The following is a 20,098-nucleotide window of genomic DNA, read 5'->3' as shown; positions in this document are numbered from 1 at the left end:
AGATATATTCACCATCAGAAACTGTAAACCTTTTTATGAAACTACTGTTTATATCTTAGATAAAAATTGAATCCAACATTTCTGGACATTGAGACTAAACTGTAAATGTCTTAATAACAACAAGTTATTCATAGGTGATATATTGTTGATACTGGGATCTGTTAACATTGTCCTTCCCCACAAAGAAGAGGTCTTAGATCCCTACAAGAGCACTACAAACCTATAAGGTAAAAACACTAACAATCTAGACCCACAGAGCTGGAAAGGAAGACACATGAGCAACACAAAAAGAAAAGGGAAGAAAGTACCACAAACAAATCAAGACACCAATCATTAGAATCATTGGCAGCCACAGCAGAAAAAAATGACAAAGAAAGAATTCAAGATGTACATGGTTAAAATGTTCTGTGAACTAAAGGAAGATATAAGAGACCAAATACAAGCAGTGAAAGATCGCTTCAACAAGGAGCTACATAAACAAATCCAAGAAGCAAAAGATCACCTCAACAGGGAGATAGAGGTTCTAAAAACAAAACAAACAAAAAAACTGAAATCCTTGAAATGAAAGAAAAAATAAACCAAATTAAAAACTCAAATGAAAGCATTACCAATAGAGTAGATCGCTTGGAAGATAGAACATCAGACAATGAAGATAAAATATATAATCTTGAAAAGAACATAGACCACACAGTGATAATAATAAGAAACCATGAGTAGAACATTCAAGAAATATAGGATAGCATAAAAAGACCAAATTTAAGAGTATGGGATAGAGGAAGGCATTGAGATCCAAACCAAAGGAATAAACAATTAATATCAGAAAACTTTCCAAACATGAAGAATATATTGGAAACCCAAATTCAAGAAGCCTACAGGATGCCAAATGTTTAAAATCACAACAATCTACACCAAGGCACATTATAATAAAAATGCCCAACGTACAGAATAAGAAGAGAATTTTAAAAGCCATGAGAGAAAGGAATCAGATTACATATAGGGGAAAACCAATTAGGATAACAGCAGATTTTTCAACCCAGGCCCTGAAAACTAGAAGATCCTGGAATAAAATACATCAAGCTCTGAAAGAAAATGAGTGCCAAATCTTGTATCCAGAAAAAATAAGCTTTATATTTTAAGATGAAATAAAAAACTTTCCATGATAATCAAAAGTTAAAAGAATTTATAGCTAGAAAACCAGCACTACAAAATATCCTTGGCAAAACATTCTACAACGAGGCAACGAAAAACAATGAAAATAGGCAGAGGGAGGTAGTACCATAAAGGAAAAATTAATCAAGGAAGAAAATCAAGTCAAGTTAAATAACAAAAATAAACAAATATGGCTAGAAATACAAACCATGTCTCAAAAATAACCATAAATATTAATGGCATAAACTACTAATCAAAGGACATAGGCTAGCAGATTGGATTTTTAAAAAAGACTCAACAATATGCTGCCTACAGGATACTCATCTGATATGAAAAGACACACACAGACTAAAGGTGAAAGTTTGGGAAAAATCACACCACTCACATGGACTGCAGAAACAAGCATGGGTTTCCATCCTCATATCAAATAAAGTAGACTTCAATCCAAAGTTAATCAAAGGGGATAAAGATGGACATTACATACTGCTCAAGGGAACCATACACCAACAAGACATAACAATTATATATGCCCCAAACAATGGTGCAGCTATGTTCATCAAACAGAGTAAGATTTACTAACAAAAATTAAGAAAGATTTACTAACAAAAATCAAGAAACATTAAAAAATAATCATTTCTCATTTCCCATCTTAACTTTCATACTGATCAAGAATACTAAGAATGTTGAGTCAAATTAACAGAACACAAACCTGGATGATCTTAGGAACTCTTTCTCTGCTTTTGGAAGCTTAGCTAAGTGGGTCATATTGATAGAGGCTGTCTATAGAAAGACAGCAAGGCTGATCTTAGTTTTTCTAGCCTACAGAGCTGATCACAGAGCCCTCACAGACCTTTACCATAAGTATGAAAGTTCCCAGTGTGGCTTCTAGGCCCAAGATCCCTTATTATGTCTCTTGAAATTTAGAGAAACAAGGCATTCTAAAGCTCCCCATAGGCTATACCTATGCGGCAGTGTGAAGGATGTTTTGTGCTCTCTCACTGTAGTTGGGAGTCACTTTTTGTGTGCATTCAGTCTCCTAGTCAAGCCAATCCTTCTACTGGGATCTTGCCCATGATGCAGACAGAACACTTAAACTAGTCCATTACTTTGGATTAGAGAATGTTTTGTGAACTGCATATTTTCTATTATATTTCTGCTTAAAAATAAATTCCACTTATAGCCATATTATGTGGAACTAATAATTTGTGTACTTTTGTGCTATAATAATAATAATATACAAACACAATTTCAAAAAATAGTTTATAGTCAGGTGCAGTGTTGCACACCTGTAATCCCAGCTTCTTGGAGTCAAAGGTAGGTGGGTCACAAGTTCAAGGCTAACCTGAGCAGCTTAGCTTAATCCTGTATCAAAATAAAAATAAATAAATAAATAAAGGGTTATGTATGTTACTCATTGATAGAGTACCCCTGGGTTTAATCAGCAGTTCTGAAAGAAAATAAAGCCAAACTTTATTTTGTTGGTAAATATATAGAAATAAGAAAAAGGAAGAAATATGAGGAAGAAAGATATTTCCTCTTGCAACAGCTCTCTCTTTCGTCTGAGGTCAGAGACAGACTTGTATGCAGACATATGAGAGACTGGTATAGTAAGTTTATGATCAGAAGCTTACGCTTCTAAATTTAAGCCTCAGTTTAGAAGAAGTTTAGTTACAGATCTCAGTTAACATTCAAGGATTAGCTGTCCTGCACCTTTTTAAAAAACACTTTCTCAAATTTTCCTTGAATATTCACCAATGTCTGAAGAAATTACTTATGCAAATCTAAAATTCCAGGACTCCAATAAGACAGAAACTACCCAGGATCTTCAAAAATTGGGGGAAAAAGGTAAGATTTTCAGCTATGGATGTGTTGTAAGGTGGCAGAAGTGGTTATACTTCCCACTTCAGGTATGAGTGCATGGATATTGGTATCATTTGATCTGAATTTTTAATCAAGTCTCCCATTTTTACCAAATGTATCAAAAGTAGCCAAATTAACTGACTATAGGCTTTTTCTTTTTCTAAAATCAGTGATGTATACACTGAACATTCTTAATCTTTTACAAGTCTACTTATTAATGTTACACTCAAGATACATTAAAAAAAAAGATATTTTCTAATGGCTGGGTTGTCTAAAGTGTTTTTCCCTTCTTTAGATAAAGCTGTGGAACAAGGAGAATATTTTGCTCATAAAAGTCATAGATTTTTATGTTTCTTTTTTGAAGGAACATGATTGCATGTATGTATTTAAAAGAGAAAGAAATAATTTTTGTTTTTGAAAGTATTATCTTTGGTACTTGACTCCCAATTCATCTCTAATTTCCTTTCGACCAGCTTTTTGAGGCTTCTTTTCTTGCTGTCTCATGGAAACTGTTCTTGTCTAGGTCACTGATGGCTCCCCGTTTCCTCCCAATAGTCATGTCTTTATTATTTGTTGCTTCACTTCCCTACATCATTTACAGAGTTGAACATTTCTTCTTTTGCAAACATTTTCTCTGCACATTCTTCTGGACGTGGTTTCTGATGTCACAGGCACTGCTGTTTCTGCTTTTCCCTCCCCTCTGTATCAATGTTTATTCGATGGAGTACCCCAGGGCTCTGTTCTGGGTCCCCTTTTCTCATGTCACTCAATATGCTCTTGTAAGTTGCTTCATTCTGTCATTTGGTTTCAAAAACAATGACTTCAAAATATATTCTTAGGACTTTCCCCAGGATCTCAAGACTAGAAAATCTCAAGACTGCTTCTCAATTTTATATGAAGTTATTTTATTTATTTATTTATTTATTTATTTATATTTCCTTGAGTAAATATCATTTTTCACATTGACCAGAACGCTACAACCATTCTATTTCTGTTTTTCAAATAGAAAGCTTTCCCCCAAATTAGGATTGTTGAACTAGACATTTTTGCTGTATGCAGTTCTATTCCCACTAACTTTGTATGCTGATTCCCACTTTCCACAAGTTCTAAACTACTTACTTTCTAACTCATAACTCAAACTTCAAATTTCAAACTCAGCTTCAAATTTCTGTACACTATAGTCCAATGTGAGATTTATCTATCCATCTATTCATTTGGTTCCTCTCATAATAAAATATGTTTCCATGAGAACATAGACTTGCAAGTCTTGTCACTTCTATATCAGTGGCAATCACAATAGTGTCTAGCAAATAGAATGTACTCCATGATAGCTTTCAAATAATGGAATGCATAGACAAATTAGAAAATAATTTTTACAAAAGTTAGCACTTAAATTTGTAATTCTAACTTTAGGTATGATCCTGACCATGTAGTTCTTTTTATAATAACAATTTTCTAATGTCTAAAGGAATTAAGTTTTACATTTTATTTTCAATTCTCTCTGGATTTCACATTTTTGCACTATCAACTGTGGGATGTTAAGATATATTTCACAAACACAGTAAGATTATGACATTATCCTTGAATTGTATTTTCTTTACATATGATGACAAATTTAAATAACATAGCTATTTAATGATAATTTACAATATAAATTTTATGATTTTTGTAGGGAAATGATCTATTCTGGGCTTTACTACTCAGTAAAGAAAGAAAAGAAGCATTCGATAAAAGTTTTTTGCTAAAAAAAAAATTTAAAAAAATTGAAAATTCTGATCATTATATGGTATAGATCTAAACTAAGGAAGGCATGGAGCCAATAAGTATGTCGAAAATATTAGGGGTCCTGGGTACCCCAGGAGCTAAAATAAACATTCGGAGATTGATTAGCTCTGTTGAGAAGGCAAGAATTTTACTTTCATGGTACAGATGGGTGCACAACAATCAAAACTGAAAGGCAGGTGCAATGAATAGGCAGTCTGCTAGGCTTTTATCCCTGATGCAAGGGCACTGGGTTGTTGCCCATTAGTCGGGGCTAACCACACAATCTTTGGCTTGAACAGCCATTAAGGAAAGTGAGTACTTGACAGATACTCATTAGTCAGCTGAATTCATTATCTCCTACTGGGATATTTAAAGAGATGTATCTTTTAGTTGTCCCCCACCTCCCTTTGTTCCCTTGTTGTGGGAAAGTCCCCCTGGGTTGAGTGCTTTGGCACCTGCACAGTTTATCTCTGTTGGTCTGGTGGGTCCCTTCCTTCTCACCACCTTTTGTCAAGGGTCTGTGAATTTTACATTCACCTGTTAACTGCTTGTAACTTTGCATTCTGCTCTACCCTCCAGCTGCCTTATTTAGAACTCAAGTCATTTTACATTTAAAATTAAATACGTGACTGTATGACTAATGTGATTCTGCAATCTGTACACTCAGAAACATGAGAAATTATACCCCATCTGATTCAAATGTATGACATGTCAAGATCATTGTACTGTCATGTGTAACTAATTCAAACAATTTTTAAAAATTTTTAAAAAAACACCCTAAATACTGCATTTTAAAAATGGACCACTGGGATTTTCTATTTCTCATAAGGGAATACCTGGACATATTACAAAGAAACAGCCTATCTTGTTATGTTCTGCAACCAAACTAGGGGTTACACGGGGAATACATAAACAACTAAAAGTATATCCTTTGATAAGCTGTAAACTATGCCTTAAAGAAAGGTTACTCAGATTGACTTCTCTGCTATTTGCCAGCTACTCATTTCCCCCAAATTTATACCCAAGATACACAGTATCAAGATTAACTGCTTTCTCTTCTTTCTTTTATAAACTTGGTCTTTGCCTTTTGGTTTTTTGAATCACTCTAAAAGTTTACCTCTTCACTTATGAGAACCATTTTGCATGACAAACAGCAAACTAACTCATCTGACTTATTCTTGATTTACAATTGAAAAAAAATATTTTAAAGTCCTTGAGTTTTTAGCAAATCACATTTCTTTTCCAGGTACATATTAGAAAAGAAATAAAGGCAGAATGAATTAACAAATGAATGAATCAAATTTTGCTAATGTTGTTTTCTACAGCACCTTCTGTTCCTTCCCCTCTATGGCGTCAATCAGCCTTGATCCTGACTCTCCTCTGCCTTCTGCTGCTCATTGGACTGGGAGCCTTGGGAGGCGTATGTATGTATTAACACTGTCCTGACTGAAAGGAAAGGCATCTAAAATGCTATGAATTTTACAGCCTAAGTTTATTCTTTGAATTAAGGGCTTGTAATAATAAGAGGTGTGTGCCCACAAATGAACCTTAATGTGGTTTATAGACTTTTAAATATTACTTCTGCAAAACAAAAAACGGTAAAAAATCAAAGCAAAACAAAACAAACAAGAATTTATAAAGGTGATAATTCTATCGAGGGTTTACAATTTTTTATCATCTCTCTCTCCTTTCTCCTTTTTTTTCAACTGGAGTTTATAAAACTTTGAAGTTAGAAATGGAAAAACTGAATAAACTGCAAAATATCAAAGAAGAACTTCAGAGAAATGTTTCCCTCCAACTCATGGATAACAACAGAAGCTCAGAAAATATCAGGAGCCTCTCTATCACACTGCAAATAGTAGCCACCAAATTGTGTCGTGAGCTATATAGAAAAGAACCAGGTAACCTTGTGTTGTTCTCAGAGTTACTAGCCATTAAAGTCACTTAAGAATAATTAGAATAAATTTTAATAAATAAATAGAATAAACCTTAAAGTCACTTAAGAATAATTTTATCACTAACCATTGTTTAAAGAAAGGAATTAAATTTAGTTGATGAAATTCTCATTGATATCTTTATGCAGTTAGAAGAAAAAAATAATCATAACTATAAGCTGCCAAATTATTAAGGAATGATATTTATGTAATAAAACAGACAACGTGTAATTTCTGTAATCTGCTATTACTATTATTTTAGGCTCTGTGGTCATTAGACAACAGGAAAGGAAGTACATCTTTTTGAATTACCTCATTCCAAATTGTAGTAAATGATGAAAGGCCATAGAAAAGAGATGCACTATAAGTGTTACCTTGGGAAATTGGTGTTATAACATTTCTATAAATTTGTATAGGTTTTTTTGTTTGTTTTAGTTTCTTGTGCCTCTGAGTAGTCTCTCCAATAGTGAACAAGTCAGAGAGCTACAGGTGCACTAGTTGGAGAAGGGAGGATTTCTACAGGTGTGTGTGTGTGAAACTGATTCTGACCATACAGAATATTCCCTGTGGTTAGTTTTTATTGCCATAAGTAAATACGAGAAATGATGAAAATTATCCAGGTCTCCTGATATAGTAAGACACACTTGAATCTAAGTTCTTACTTTAAAAATTTTGTTCAAATTATGTGTCAGACACATTTTTTGTGATATGTAGGAATGTAACATACAAGATTCATTTTGTTTCTCTTCCTTTCACCTAAAAAGAAGAAACACTGTAAATTTGTTCATTGTCACATAAAGTAAGGACATAATAACAAAGAGCATTCACAAAAAAATAAAATAAAACTATTTCTTCTTCCAGAGCACAAATGTAAACCTTGTCCAAAGGGATGGATATGGTATGGGGATAGCTGTTACATCATACTCAATCATTTTGAAACATGGCAAAACAGCGAAATTTTCTGTTCTGCTCGGAATGCCAGTCTGCTGCAAGTTAGGAACAAAAAAAAATCGGTAAGACTCCCCAAGTCTCTCAGCCTGTGAGAAAGGAAATCTCTTCTCCTATTATAAAATAGGAGTGGGGTATTTCCCAAAAGATCTGTATCAACCCATTCATGATTCTTGCTTATTTCAGTCAAAGTGCAAGGTAATTGAGACTTTGTATATTTTTCTCAGGGAATCACAGCCAAGGTAAAACACACAAAACCTTAGCTTAGGATCTTAGAATTAATAGAATCTTAGGAATTTATGGGTACAAGAATAGATCAGGGGTACCCAGAATCTTCAGGCCTGTGACCATTACCAAGTTGGTACTCTGGAATCAGGCCTCAGTATATTTATCTGAACATTTATCTGAAAACACAGGACCTGGAGATCATTCCTGAGAATTACCAATTTCATAAAAAGTATGTAAGAGGATATTTCTTGTTTATACCTTGTTGTATTTTTTCATTAAAAGAAAAAGTTTGGCTAACTATGCTATCACAAAACATATATAAATAAGTAGAAATTGAATGGTATGACAAGGGCAAGTACCAAGCAAATCTGCTGAACTGAGTTATGGGACCCAGAATAAGTGTTTTCTCTGTGCTTTATTTATTTTCTGATTTACTTTTTTCCTTTTTATCCAGGTCTAAAATTTTTTCCACATTTCTTACTATTTCTGGTCCCTCAGTAATCATATGTTTCTCAGCAAAATTATATTTCCTAAGCATATCAGCTTCTTTACTATAAGGCAATTTGGCATTCTTTACAGAAGAGGGGATATCAATCATAATTTCTTTCTCATTAAATTATTCTTAGATAATCCATTCATAGTTTTTTACTCAAGGAAAAATTTAAAGTCACGAATATGAAAGGACACATTGTTTTGACTACAACATTTGGACTGGTTCTGAATTCTGTTCTATGGCTATTTTTCTCCTATTCTGCTGCACCATTTTCCTACTCTGCCTTTTCTGTTAATGCTCCATTACACTCAATAACTACTTCCTTTGCTCTTGACTGAATATTTACTGCTCAAATATCCAACCTTGTTAGTTATGCCATGAACTGACTCACTCCCTATTAGACAGAAAGTGATACTGTAAAACTGCTGAAATCTTTAGGTTAAAATCATTTTCAACTTCTTTTAAATGGCATTGAAAATTAGTAGTACAGTATCAAAAATACTAAGAAAGTAATTTGTCAGAAATTACATTGTAAGGAAAGTACAACAGAACATATATTTTTTAAAAAACAGATTATTTCTATTCCCTATAGCAATCCATAAAATCCTTTCAATTATATGACTTTTGGCTGGGATTATCTCCTGGAAATTATCACATGAATGTTGAAAAGCTGGATGACATAATTGCCTCTTCTGCTTGGTAAGTCTCTATTCTTGTTGTATTTTTATATTTGGGTTTAAGTTTAGATATTTTTACCAAGAGCACTGTAAGTAGCAATTAGCAAGCTTTCATTGTGATTGCATCCTTGAAGATCCCTGATCTGTCATATTTACTTGATGTGTTTGGTCATACAGAAAATTACCACAAATGTATTCTCATTATATTGACAAATCACTAACAAAGTCATAGTAGCCAAATTTAGGGAAGTGTCTATATAAATAATCATTTTTTCCTAAGGAAATTATGAAAGCCAAAAAAATTCACTGGACCCTAACAAGTACTTAATAATATGCTAAATTCTGGGATTCATAGATGTATGAAAGATCGATATATTCCTTAAGTTACTTAAACATCAATCATATGTGAAGACTAACTAAATAATTCTAGGGATTAAAAAGACCATAATGTGATAAATGTTTCAGTCAGAAAAACAGATTATCCAAAAATATTTTTGGATTTTTAGTTATAATTGACACATAAATTAGAAAATTTTAGGGAAAAACTGACCAGAAGAACATTTCGTTGTAAAGAATAACATGAACTTTAGCATGGTATACTGAATATGTGTGTAAGTGTGTGTATAATGCAATATGTAATGCACATATATGTATATGAAATAATTAATTACATAATCTATTTAAGAAAGTAGTTACACTACTATAAATGGGATTATACATTGTATTTGTTCTGCTTGTAATGGGAAAAACATCAAGGTTTTACATAAAAACATGTCAAAATACAATTTGTATTGTATAATATCTGAAATTTGGAAGCTGGCCACATTAAAGAAAGAAATCAGAGTGTTAACGTGCTGAACACTGTTGGGAGGCCAACATTTATCCCAAATTCTTAGCTGAGGACACATCAAGTGGGGGCAGTTCAAGCAACTGCACTGGAATGATCCCACTGACTCAATACTGAGATTTCTGAATATTCATCAGCCCAGCCACATAGCAAATAGAGATTTTTGTTTTGTTTTATGCTCTTGTTTTTTTTCCTTCAAATATAAATAGTATAGGAGTGTGGATCAGAAAGATGAGATGATTCTCTCTTTGGTGGCTGGCAATGACAGGAAGAATAGGAGATAAGATCTGCATAAATGAAGGGGAGACAAATATATGTCTGAAAGGTCTCATTTGGCATTTAAGGTCTAGATGTACAGGTGTGTTAGGAGAGGTGGAATCTTGTTTTGAAAAATCAGAATATATGTGTGCTTGCAATTTTTGCAAATGGAAAGATATTTACAATGGAATGGAATACATGGTGGACATTTCAAATTATTAAGAAATAACACTGAAATAAAATGTATATAATCATCATATATATGATTTATATATGTACATGTTATTTTTTGTTTTGTTCCTTTTCTTTTATTAGTGCATTATATTATACATAATAATTGGATTCATTTTGACAAAATCATACATACATGCAATTTAAAGTACCTCATTTTAGTCCCTGGTTGCCCTCTTTACCTCCTCTCCTCCCTCATCCTATTTCCTTCTGCTGCTGTACTGGTTTCTTTTGGATAAACACCAAGGAGTGGAATAGCTGGATTATAGAGAAATTTTATTCCTAGATTTTTGTGGAATCTCAAAAAAAATCTTTCCAGGGTGGTGACTAATTTTCAGTCCCACCAACAATGTATGAGTATACTTTTATCCTCACCTCATCACCTGCATTTATTATGTTTTTGTATTTTTTGATAGCTGCCATTCTGACTGGAGTGAGGTAAAATCTCAATGCAGTTTTTATTTGCATTTTCCCGATTGCTAGAGACGTTGCACATTTTTCATATATTTGCTGGCCATTTGTGTTTTTTCTTTTGAGAAATATCTGGTTAGTTCTCATTCTCATTTCCTGATTGTGTTATTTATTTTCTTGGTGTTAACTTTTCTGAGTTCTTTATATATTCTTGATATTAATCTCCTGTCAGAGGAGGAGCTGGCAAAGATTTTCTCCCATTTCTTAGGCTGTCTTTTCACACTCTTGTTTCCTTTGCTGTGCAGAAGTTTGATTTCTTTGCAGGATCTTTATTTTTTTATTGAAATGGTCTTTCATCTGTAATTGTTCTCTTAATTCATTCCTTAGTTCAGTAAACATTTAACTAATAAGTTTTTATAAATCTTTCTCTGGAATTTTGCCCATTTCCATATCTGTAAGTTCCTTTGTTAGGGGATTGTGAATTTGGGGAGGAAATTTGTTTGCCTATTTCCCCATGTTTTCAGAGTCTTGATTTTCCTCATCCATTGATCCATCCATGCATGTATGCATCTATCCATCCATCCATCAATCTTTTTCTTTTATACATGTGTCCTTTTGTGTTATCTTTTTGTTCTAGGGACTTCTTTGTTTTTTTTTTTTTTTTTTATGTACAAGGTGATGTCCAAAAGTAGGAACTGGAATCCCCTCTAGTTGTTCCTACTTGGGGCCTGGTTATTGATTTGGGATTTTTGTCTCCCCTATTCTACATGTTTGAGTATTATTGAGGCTTGAGTGAGGGCAGCTCATGTTTGGGGTGAGTTTTGCTATTACTTGCCTGAGTTGTGAGCAGTGTTCAGCAGCGGGATCCTCTGTGAACTTGGAGTGGCACAATCACTTTCCAGTCAGTCTTAGAAGAAGGGGGAGCCTAGAATAGAAATAATCTTTGCAACAGATGTACAAGCCTTAAAATAAATGCCTGTGTCTACTTTGACATCTATGACACTAATTACCATCGATATAGGAATGATGAGATCAGCATTTAACACCAGCATCAACAATAAACAACATGAACTAGATCAGATATTAAACAGCTGATGTCTACTATGTCATCCACTCTATTATAGGGTAGGAATTACATAAACTTTATAATTCAGTTAAAGAGTAGAATTATAGATTCTTAAGTAAAGAGAAAATAGGGTAGGAAGGCAAGATAATTTTAAAATATTTAAACAGTGAGCAGAGGAGAAGCAGGAGATGAGTAGCAGATGATGGCTGTAAACATAGAGGAATAAAAAATAACTAAAAGTAACAAATTAATGAAAGAGAGGAAGAGGGAACAGGAAGATTTGGCCATTAGTAGGGGAAGAGAGTTCAGAAGGGGTAATTATAGGAATAAAAACCAAGGCATAAACAAATGAAAGATCAAGACAACTCAAACTCACATAAAATTTTACCTCACTAAAGTCTGAGATTAAATAATAATCAGGTAAAAAAGGAAAGCAAGTAGAATGATGTTAATACACACACACATACACACACCTCTGTGCAGTGGGAACACAAACACACCCATATACACCCACATATGCACACAGAATCATGCAGAATGGAAAAAGTAAGAAATAAAAAAATAAAATGAGATTAAATTTTTTAAAACAATTTTAAAAATGAGTGCAATAGAATAAAGAAGAATAAGAATTCTTAATGAGAAATAAAGGGCTTTTTCCCACTGTGGTGGTAAAAATGTTGGCAAGGATGGATTTTCATTGCTTATGCTGTTGTGCCATTCTTTGCATTTATTTGTGGGCTCTGTAACCCTTGGGTCAATGGTTTGGGGTTGTGTAGTCCAACATCTTTGTGTTCACCAAGCTTCCAGTCATTGTGACCAGGAGCCAAAGCTGGTTGTGTAGCTATCAGCTTCCCATCTCCCAGTATTGGATTGGATACACTAGGGAGTCCCAACAAGGGGTGTCCACTAGTGGGAGGGCTAGTACAGTTCTAAATTGGAAGTTCCAGTAGTTGGGACTTAGTCTTGGCTGACCTTTGGAACTGAGCCATGAGTATTTGAGATTTGACCCACACCTTCTGTTGATGAAGACACTTATCTGTGCTGGACATCTAGGTCTCAGGGGCCTCCATATATTACATTTTTAAGGTGTGAAGTCTAAACATCCATAGGTCTTACATTCACCATGGATGTGAGTTACCCAGGATCAGACCAGGAGTGCAGATGGTCATTTCTGATCAGTTATTAGCATCTTCCCAACAGCTCATATGGGACACTAGCAACCAAGACAGCTCCCTCTCTCTCCTTGGTATCCCCCAAGCCTGGATTGCCTTAGGCACAAATCTCTTTGTGCCTGTATTAGTCACTGGGGCCCCACATTAGACAACTGTTCAGTCAAGCTGGAAACTTCTTTTATGAGTTCCAGGTTTCCTGCCTCTGCCTGATGCCACTTGGCCATTTATTAATGGTTCTTTCTGGCTGGTTACCCAGGTTCCGCCCAGACTCTCTGCCCCTTGTCCCCAAAATTTTGGTTGTTTTTCGCTCAACAATTTCACCTACCAATGCTAGGTCCATTAGGATTATCCTGCCTCTCAATTCCACAGGTTTCCCCAAGTCTGTCTGTCTGTCTGTCTGTCTGTCTGTCTGTCTCTCTCTCTCTCTCTCTCTCTCTCTCTCGATATATATATACAGATATATATATATATATTCATATATATATAGTTTTTTTAAAAAACTGTGTTTTCCTCTCTTTCTGCCTGTGCTCTCCCTCCTCTCAGCCACCCCAGCCATTACCACCACCATTGACACCAGCAAGCCAACATGATTCTAATGTATTGTTTTTTATATTATCTTCAAAGTTTCTGACTTTCTGTGTCTCTAATGGTTTCTTTGACCATCTGGGATGGAATTTCAGTGAGTGCCCTTAGTTATCCACATTGCTGAACAACAGTCTTCTCACTTTGTAAATCTGGAGCTGAGAAACTCCTGGGAAGCGCACCCTTCATCTGATCTGCCATTTTCTCTCTTATTTTTGTTCTTGGTGTTATTTGGGGACTTGTATTTGGAAGGGGTTCTGATTAGCATCGGTAATTTGTCACCACAAACAAAATTTTGTTCTTGAAAAATTTATCAATAAACTTATTTGATGGTCATTATTTATTGACCCCAGGACTGATGCTATATCTATTCAAAATATGTTTTTAGTTTACAAATATGTCTTTCATGTATTGTCCTCAATCACTAATTCAGTGTTTATGAGTTGTTAATTATTTGGAATTGGAATTTTAGAGTAAAATTTCTAAAACTGCCTAAAACGAAATGTCACATGGAGATGATGTTGATCTTCAAGTATTATACGTTAGGTTAATTTCTGGGTTTGATGATTGCCACAGTCTGGCTGGGCACAATTCAGGAGCCACTTGTCAAAAGAAACGAACTTTATTTTTAGAACCACACAGGCCAAACAAAACAGCTCCTCAGGAAAAACCCTCAGAGCCCAACTGCCACCACTGGCTTCCCACAAGCCTCCCACACGAACACACAAGCCTCTCCCACTCCTACAATCCTCCTACTCTTGAGGCCGATTGGCTGGGTCGCGTGGGCGGAGCCAAAGAAGTCCCCCACTGAGCAGCTCCGTGGTCTGAAAGGGCAGGGAAACAGCCCAATGAGCATCACTGCAGAGGAGCCAATCAGCTAGATGTTGCTGGGGCCGCTGTGAGCCAATCATCAGCTGGCAGTCTGAAAGGGCGGGGAAACAGCTCAATGAGCATCTCCAATGAGCATCACCACAGAGGAGCCAATCAGCTAGATGTTGCTGGGGCTGCTGTGAGCCAATCATCAGCCAGCAGCTGGAAGTTTGCTGGCAGCTGGAAGTTTGCTGGGGCCCCTTCGGCTGTGGCTCTCAACAGATGATTACAAAGAACATTTGAGAAAAGATTTACTACTGGTCTAGATAGACTAGAGAATCTTATGGAAGGGCATTATTTTAAATCATATTAGATGTGAAGGGGTGCTAAGTCTGGAATTAAATGACAGCAAATATTCCAGATGTGGGAAAGTAGAGAAGGCAGAGAGAAATAAAGCAGTGTTTCATATTGTGTATGTGTCAATTAAACGATTAACTTGATATTCTGAACTTTAACATAGATTTACCTGAGACAAAGCTGACCTAATAGTAATAATGTCATATTCTAAAAATCATTTTTATTTCTGTGAAAGTGTTTTAAATATCTGACTTGCCAAATGTGATTTCTTTTTCCTTTCCTTTTTGCAGGTTTAAAAGTAACATAAGTGACTTAAATAATAAGAATTGTGGATATATATATGGACTCTATGTTTATTATGTTTCTTGCTCTTCTAAAAAAAAAGTTATGTGTGAGAAGATGGCAAATTCAGTGAAGATTGAAAGTATATTAATGAGTGAAGATCTAGATGGAAGAATGTAGTCAATGCAATTATTTTGCTAATATCCTGAAATTGATAGGACTTTTGGACAGCATGCATCACATAGATCACACAAGTTGGATAAAAATGATATAACTAAATTGCTGCCTCTCTCTTAATATTTATGTTATCAGACTTTCTTCTTTTGCCTTATTTGCTGAGTGTAAGGTAATCTAAAACCTTATGTTCTCACCTACATACAGTCCAGATATTGTTCAGCATAAAGACAGTGTTTCTGGTAAATATAGGAATTTGAAACTAATAGTTTCCTGCTTTTCCAGAAATAAACCAAGAAAATATCTGTCTTCTAGAAAATCAGAGAAAATTAATATAGGAATAAATGTAATAATACAATATGAACAATTTTGATTTATTCTAGTAATGTAGATTAATTAAACATTTAAAATGATAAAGAAAAAACTATATAGTTTTAATAGATGTACAAAAAGTATTTGTTGATATACAATACACAATTATAAAAAAGCTTCTCAGAAAACTAGAAGAATATTTCTGTAACATTATAAAAGAGTGTTGAAATAAAACCAAACTTTAAGCAAACAAAAAACTCTAAAGTTTTAATTAACAGTTAACATCATACTTCTAATAAGAAAATGAAAGTTTTCTTTTGAGTGCTCTGGAACAAGATGAGGATGATCTTTATCAAAAATTTCATTTAATAAATCCTGTTGTCTATTAGAGGTCCTCAGTGGAATAAAACAAGAAAAAAGAAATATTTAAAAAATGGAAGAGAGAGAAATAAAACATGTTTATTTGTAAATAATATAACTATGCACATAAAAACAATGATTTATAAGCTATTAGAATAAATAATGTATCAAGGTCAGTGGATAAAATCTCACCATACAAAAATCAACCATATTTCTATGTATTGTGAATTCTATGTATGTATTTATATGTATTATTTGTATGGATTTGTATGTATTAGAGATAAAATTTTAAATTTAATAAAATTTATAATGGCACACAAAAAATTATAAAATAAGTATCTAGTAAAAATGTAGAGATCTAGTAAAAATGTAGAAAACCTTCATGTGCAAAACTTTTGTGCAATTTCCCCCTTTGTCTCCCTTTCCTAGAGATCTTTACATTCCAGCACAGAAACTTTGTACACATTCTCCAACATGTACATTTCAGTTTCAGAAGTTTACAGAGACAGTCAATTATTTTATTAAGAATACATCACTGATCAATTTCTCCTTTTGTCAAACTTTGGTTCTTTTCCTTCTCCTGCACAGGTAGGGTTCGGACACATATGCTCCATATTAAACCTGCAAGCTAACTTCCATCAAGGGGTGTTTTGCGGAAAACAACCTGCAATAGTAGGTAGCAAAAAACATCTAAGAAAACAGATGCTAATATGGGATTTGGGGTTTGAATCACCAGCTGCCCACTAGCAATGAAAAACAAATCACTGCTGTTAGAGAAGAAAAGACCACAAAGGCAAAAACTTATGGTGTAATTGTTAAAATCTTCGGAGTTGTGAAGACCTGGAATGACAAGCCAGTGGAGTCAAGATTGCATTAGGAAAATGTATCAGATACTTGAGAAATATGGGTAGAATAAAAACAATAAGTACAGTGGAATTAGGCATTTGTTGGCAATCTCAACTGACCTTTCAGAAAAATAACAAGGAAATCTGAAAGTGAATAATCAAGGAAAAAAATATAAGTGTGAATATTGATAGGTATTAAATGGAAAGGTTACCATTTCATCAATTAGAAGGCAGGAAAATAGGAACCAGTCTTAGAACTTAGTAATAAGGGGACAGAAATACAAAGGAAGTTAAAAATTTAAACTGGGAAAGCCTGTTTTGCCAGAATCAGGGTCCTCATTGAGAAAGCATAAAAGGAAGACATCTTTGGATGATAACTCCCCAAATCTTGATTCACATATTTTTACGAGACCTCAGAAGTGACCCATGTCTCCCAATTAATGACTAACACACTCTTTTTGATTAAAATATTGTATAGGTTTCCAGTTATAAGTCAAATTGCATGCTTCCCAACAAGAGCTTCATTCACCCATTCTCCTGTCCACAGGGCAAATAAAAAGATAACCTGGCTAAAGACATGACTTGTCTCATAAAAAAAAAGAGATTTTGCACCTATCTATTATGTCCCGGCAAGATAGAGAGCATACATCTGTTGAGACTTTCTAAATGCTATACAAGGTTGGTGGGAAAAGTGATGCAAAATTGAATTAGGGAAGTTTGTTAATTTAGGACCACTCTCTTGGAATAGTGAATTTAGTAACTGAAAAAAAGACTTTGAGAAATAGTGCAAACACTCTGACAGGAAGCTTTCAAAAAATGTAGAGAAATAAATGGCCCACACTAGATTAAGAAGTACCATATTTGCTTTGGTAGGAAAAAAGAAAATAAAAATTTCAAAGATGTGGAAATATTAGAGTGGGTACTATTATAAAATAGTAGTTTTCTTAAGCCAATCAAAGGACAATATTCCTGAGGAAGCAATAACATATATGCTGTTAAGAGGGTCACAACATCCTTAAGAAGCTCACCTTAATTGTCAGTGATGGTAACAATAGTAGTAATTACATAACTGAGTTAATTGATAGCAAAGTTGTTGATAGTATACTGAAACTATAGAGTGCAAATCATTGTTCATCTAGTCTAGGACATCATACTAATAAGGCCATACTAATAAGATTTTCATTGTATTCATCAGAAACATTGTTTTCCTCATTATAGATGTTGTATATATTTTATAACATTTAATTACTAACTATTTTTTGTTTGAGGATGCTCATATAAATGATGTGCTCAGTTTCAAATTTCACTCTTCCACTTGTTCATTACTGATATATTGGAAAGGAATTAACTTTTATATATTAACCTTGTGTTGTGCAACCTTAATACTGTTGCTTATTTGTTCCATTAGTTATTTTGTATTTGTTTGTTTCCTTTTCTTGATTCTCTTTGGATTTTGTATGTAAACAATAGGTGATCTGCAGACATTTTCATTTATTCCTTCCCAATAAATATATCTTTTATTTATTTTTCTTGTCTTATTTTATTATCTAGTATTTGCAGTATAATGTTTTAAAGGAATAATTAGAAATAACATCTATGTGGAAAAGTTTCTAGTTTCTCATCATTAATTATGATGTTATCTGTAGATATTCTCCATTAAATTGGAAAAGCTCCCCCCATTTCTAGTTTATTAGATATTTTTATCACGAATGGGTGTTGAATTTTGTAACATTCCTTTACATCTACTGATATAATCATATGATTTGTGTTTTTTTAGCCTGTTTATGTTCTGGATTACACTAATTGATTTTAGAACATTGAACCAGCCTTGCAAACCTCAGCTAATCTCACTTGGCCATGATGTTTAATTCTCTTTGTACATTATTGGATTTTGTTAGCTAATATTTTGTTAAGGACTTTTCATCTATGCTTATGAGATATATTGGTTTATAGTTCTCTTGTCATGATTTCATTTTGATTTACTATTAGAGTAATGCTAGGATGAATTTGAAAAGAATAGAATAGTTTCTCTTTTGAAAGAGATTATAGAAAATTGATATAATTTGTAAATCCATCTGATCTTGGTGGTTTATGCTCCAGAAGCTTATAAAAATGTGTTCATTTTTAAAAATTGATGTAGGCCTCCTTAGGTTGTCTATTTTTTCTTGTTTATTTTGACTGATTGTCTTTTAAAGGATTGATTCAAATTGATTTATTTTTATCTCAGTTATCAAATTAGTAATTTGAGTCCTCTTTTTTCTTAGTCTGGCTAAAGGCTTATTGATTTTATTTATCTTTTCAAATAATTTTGGGTTTCATGGATTTTTCTATTTATTTCCTACTTTCAATTGTATTTATTTCTGTTTAAATATTTATTTATATTCTTCTGCTTATTTTGGATTTATTTTCCTCTTCCTTCTCTAGTTTCCTAAGGTGAAGAATAGATTATTTATTTGGGATCTGTCTTATTTTCCAATATGCACATTCATTGTTATAAATTTTCCTCTAAGCACTGCTTTCTATCCATCCTACATATTTTGATAAGTTGTGTTTTCATTTTCATCTAGTTAAAAATATTTTAAACTTTTCTTAGGATTTCCCCTTTGAATAAGAAACAGTTTGGGTTGTACATTGAGATGTACAGTGAGAGGACAGAATCAAGTGTCCACAAAGAGACTCACATATAAAATAACCTGATTTATTTTTGAAAAAAGCTACTTATAGTGAAAAATAGTGGTCTTTTAAATTAATGGAGCCAAATCAACTGGATATCTGCATAGAATAAAGAGGAGCTTGCTATCTACCTTATACATAAATGCTTGTTGAAAATGCATTATACAACTAAGCACAAAAATACAAAATATAGTTTCTAGTAGAAAACATGGAGGATATTTTTGTGGTTTTATGATGGACTAATAGTTCATCAACAGGACTTCACAAACATCAATAATAAATACAGGAAAATTAGACTTAATTAAAAATAAGAGCACCATTAACAGAGGAAAAATGCAACCAGGTCTTAGAAAGGATGTCTGCTGGGTTTGTGCTAATATAACATATGCATATGCACATTTATATAGGCATTATTGTCACAATATGTAATTAACCCCTACTAATCAATAATAAAACATTCTTATTAAAAAGCAGGCAAAAAGACCTACAGAGAAAATTTATGAGAAAGGATACTCAAATTCCTGAAAGTAAAAGAAAGGTACTTAATGTTGTAGTTCACTAGAAGAAAAAAAAGTCAAAATACAGTGAATGGGACCTCTGATTCTTCTAGTTATTCACTAAATATTATTATAAATGAAAATAAATCATAAAAATTATAAGTTATA

The 20,098-nt window shown here is 33.5% G+C and overlaps 1 protein-coding gene across 1 annotated transcript; it reads left to right on the top strand.

Moving 5' to 3' along the window:
• The first annotated feature begins 2,738 nt into the window (after positions 1-2,738).
• Clec12a (C-type lectin domain family 12 member A) lies at positions 2,739-18,256 on the top strand. The gene is made up of 6 exons (XM_005341811.5): positions 2,739-2,994; positions 6,099-6,197; positions 6,486-6,674; positions 7,569-7,720; positions 8,969-9,075; positions 15,078-18,256. Exons 1-6 carry the CDS (start codon positions 2,904-2,906, stop codon positions 15,247-15,249), a joined length of 810 nt encoding a protein of 269 aa, XP_005341868.1. The 5' UTR covers positions 2,739-2,903; the 3' UTR covers positions 15,250-18,256.
• The last annotated feature ends 1,842 nt before the right edge of the window (positions 18,257-20,098 follow it).

This window comes from Ictidomys tridecemlineatus, chromosome 6 (assembly GCF_052094955.1).
Source record: "Ictidomys tridecemlineatus isolate mIctTri1 chromosome 6, mIctTri1.hap1, whole genome shotgun sequence".
In the NCBI taxonomy this organism is placed as follows: domain Eukaryota; kingdom Metazoa; phylum Chordata; class Mammalia; order Rodentia; family Sciuridae; genus Ictidomys; species Ictidomys tridecemlineatus.
The sequence above is the reverse complement of the archived record's forward strand: the minus strand, read 5'-3'. Positions and strand labels throughout refer to the sequence as shown.

Coding starts and splice junctions, on each gene's coding strand:
- Clec12a (XM_005341811.5), top strand. CDS start 2,904: ATGTCTGAAGAAATTACTTATGCAAATCTAAAATTCCAGGACTCCAAT. Junction 2,995..6,098: donor TCAAAAATTGGGGGAAAAAG/GTAAGATTTTCA, acceptor TGTTTTCTACAG/CACCTTCTGTTCCTTCCCCT. Junction 6,675..7,568: donor GCTATATAGAAAAGAACCAG/GTAACCTTGTGT, acceptor TTCTTCTTCCAG/AGCACAAATGTAAACCTTGT.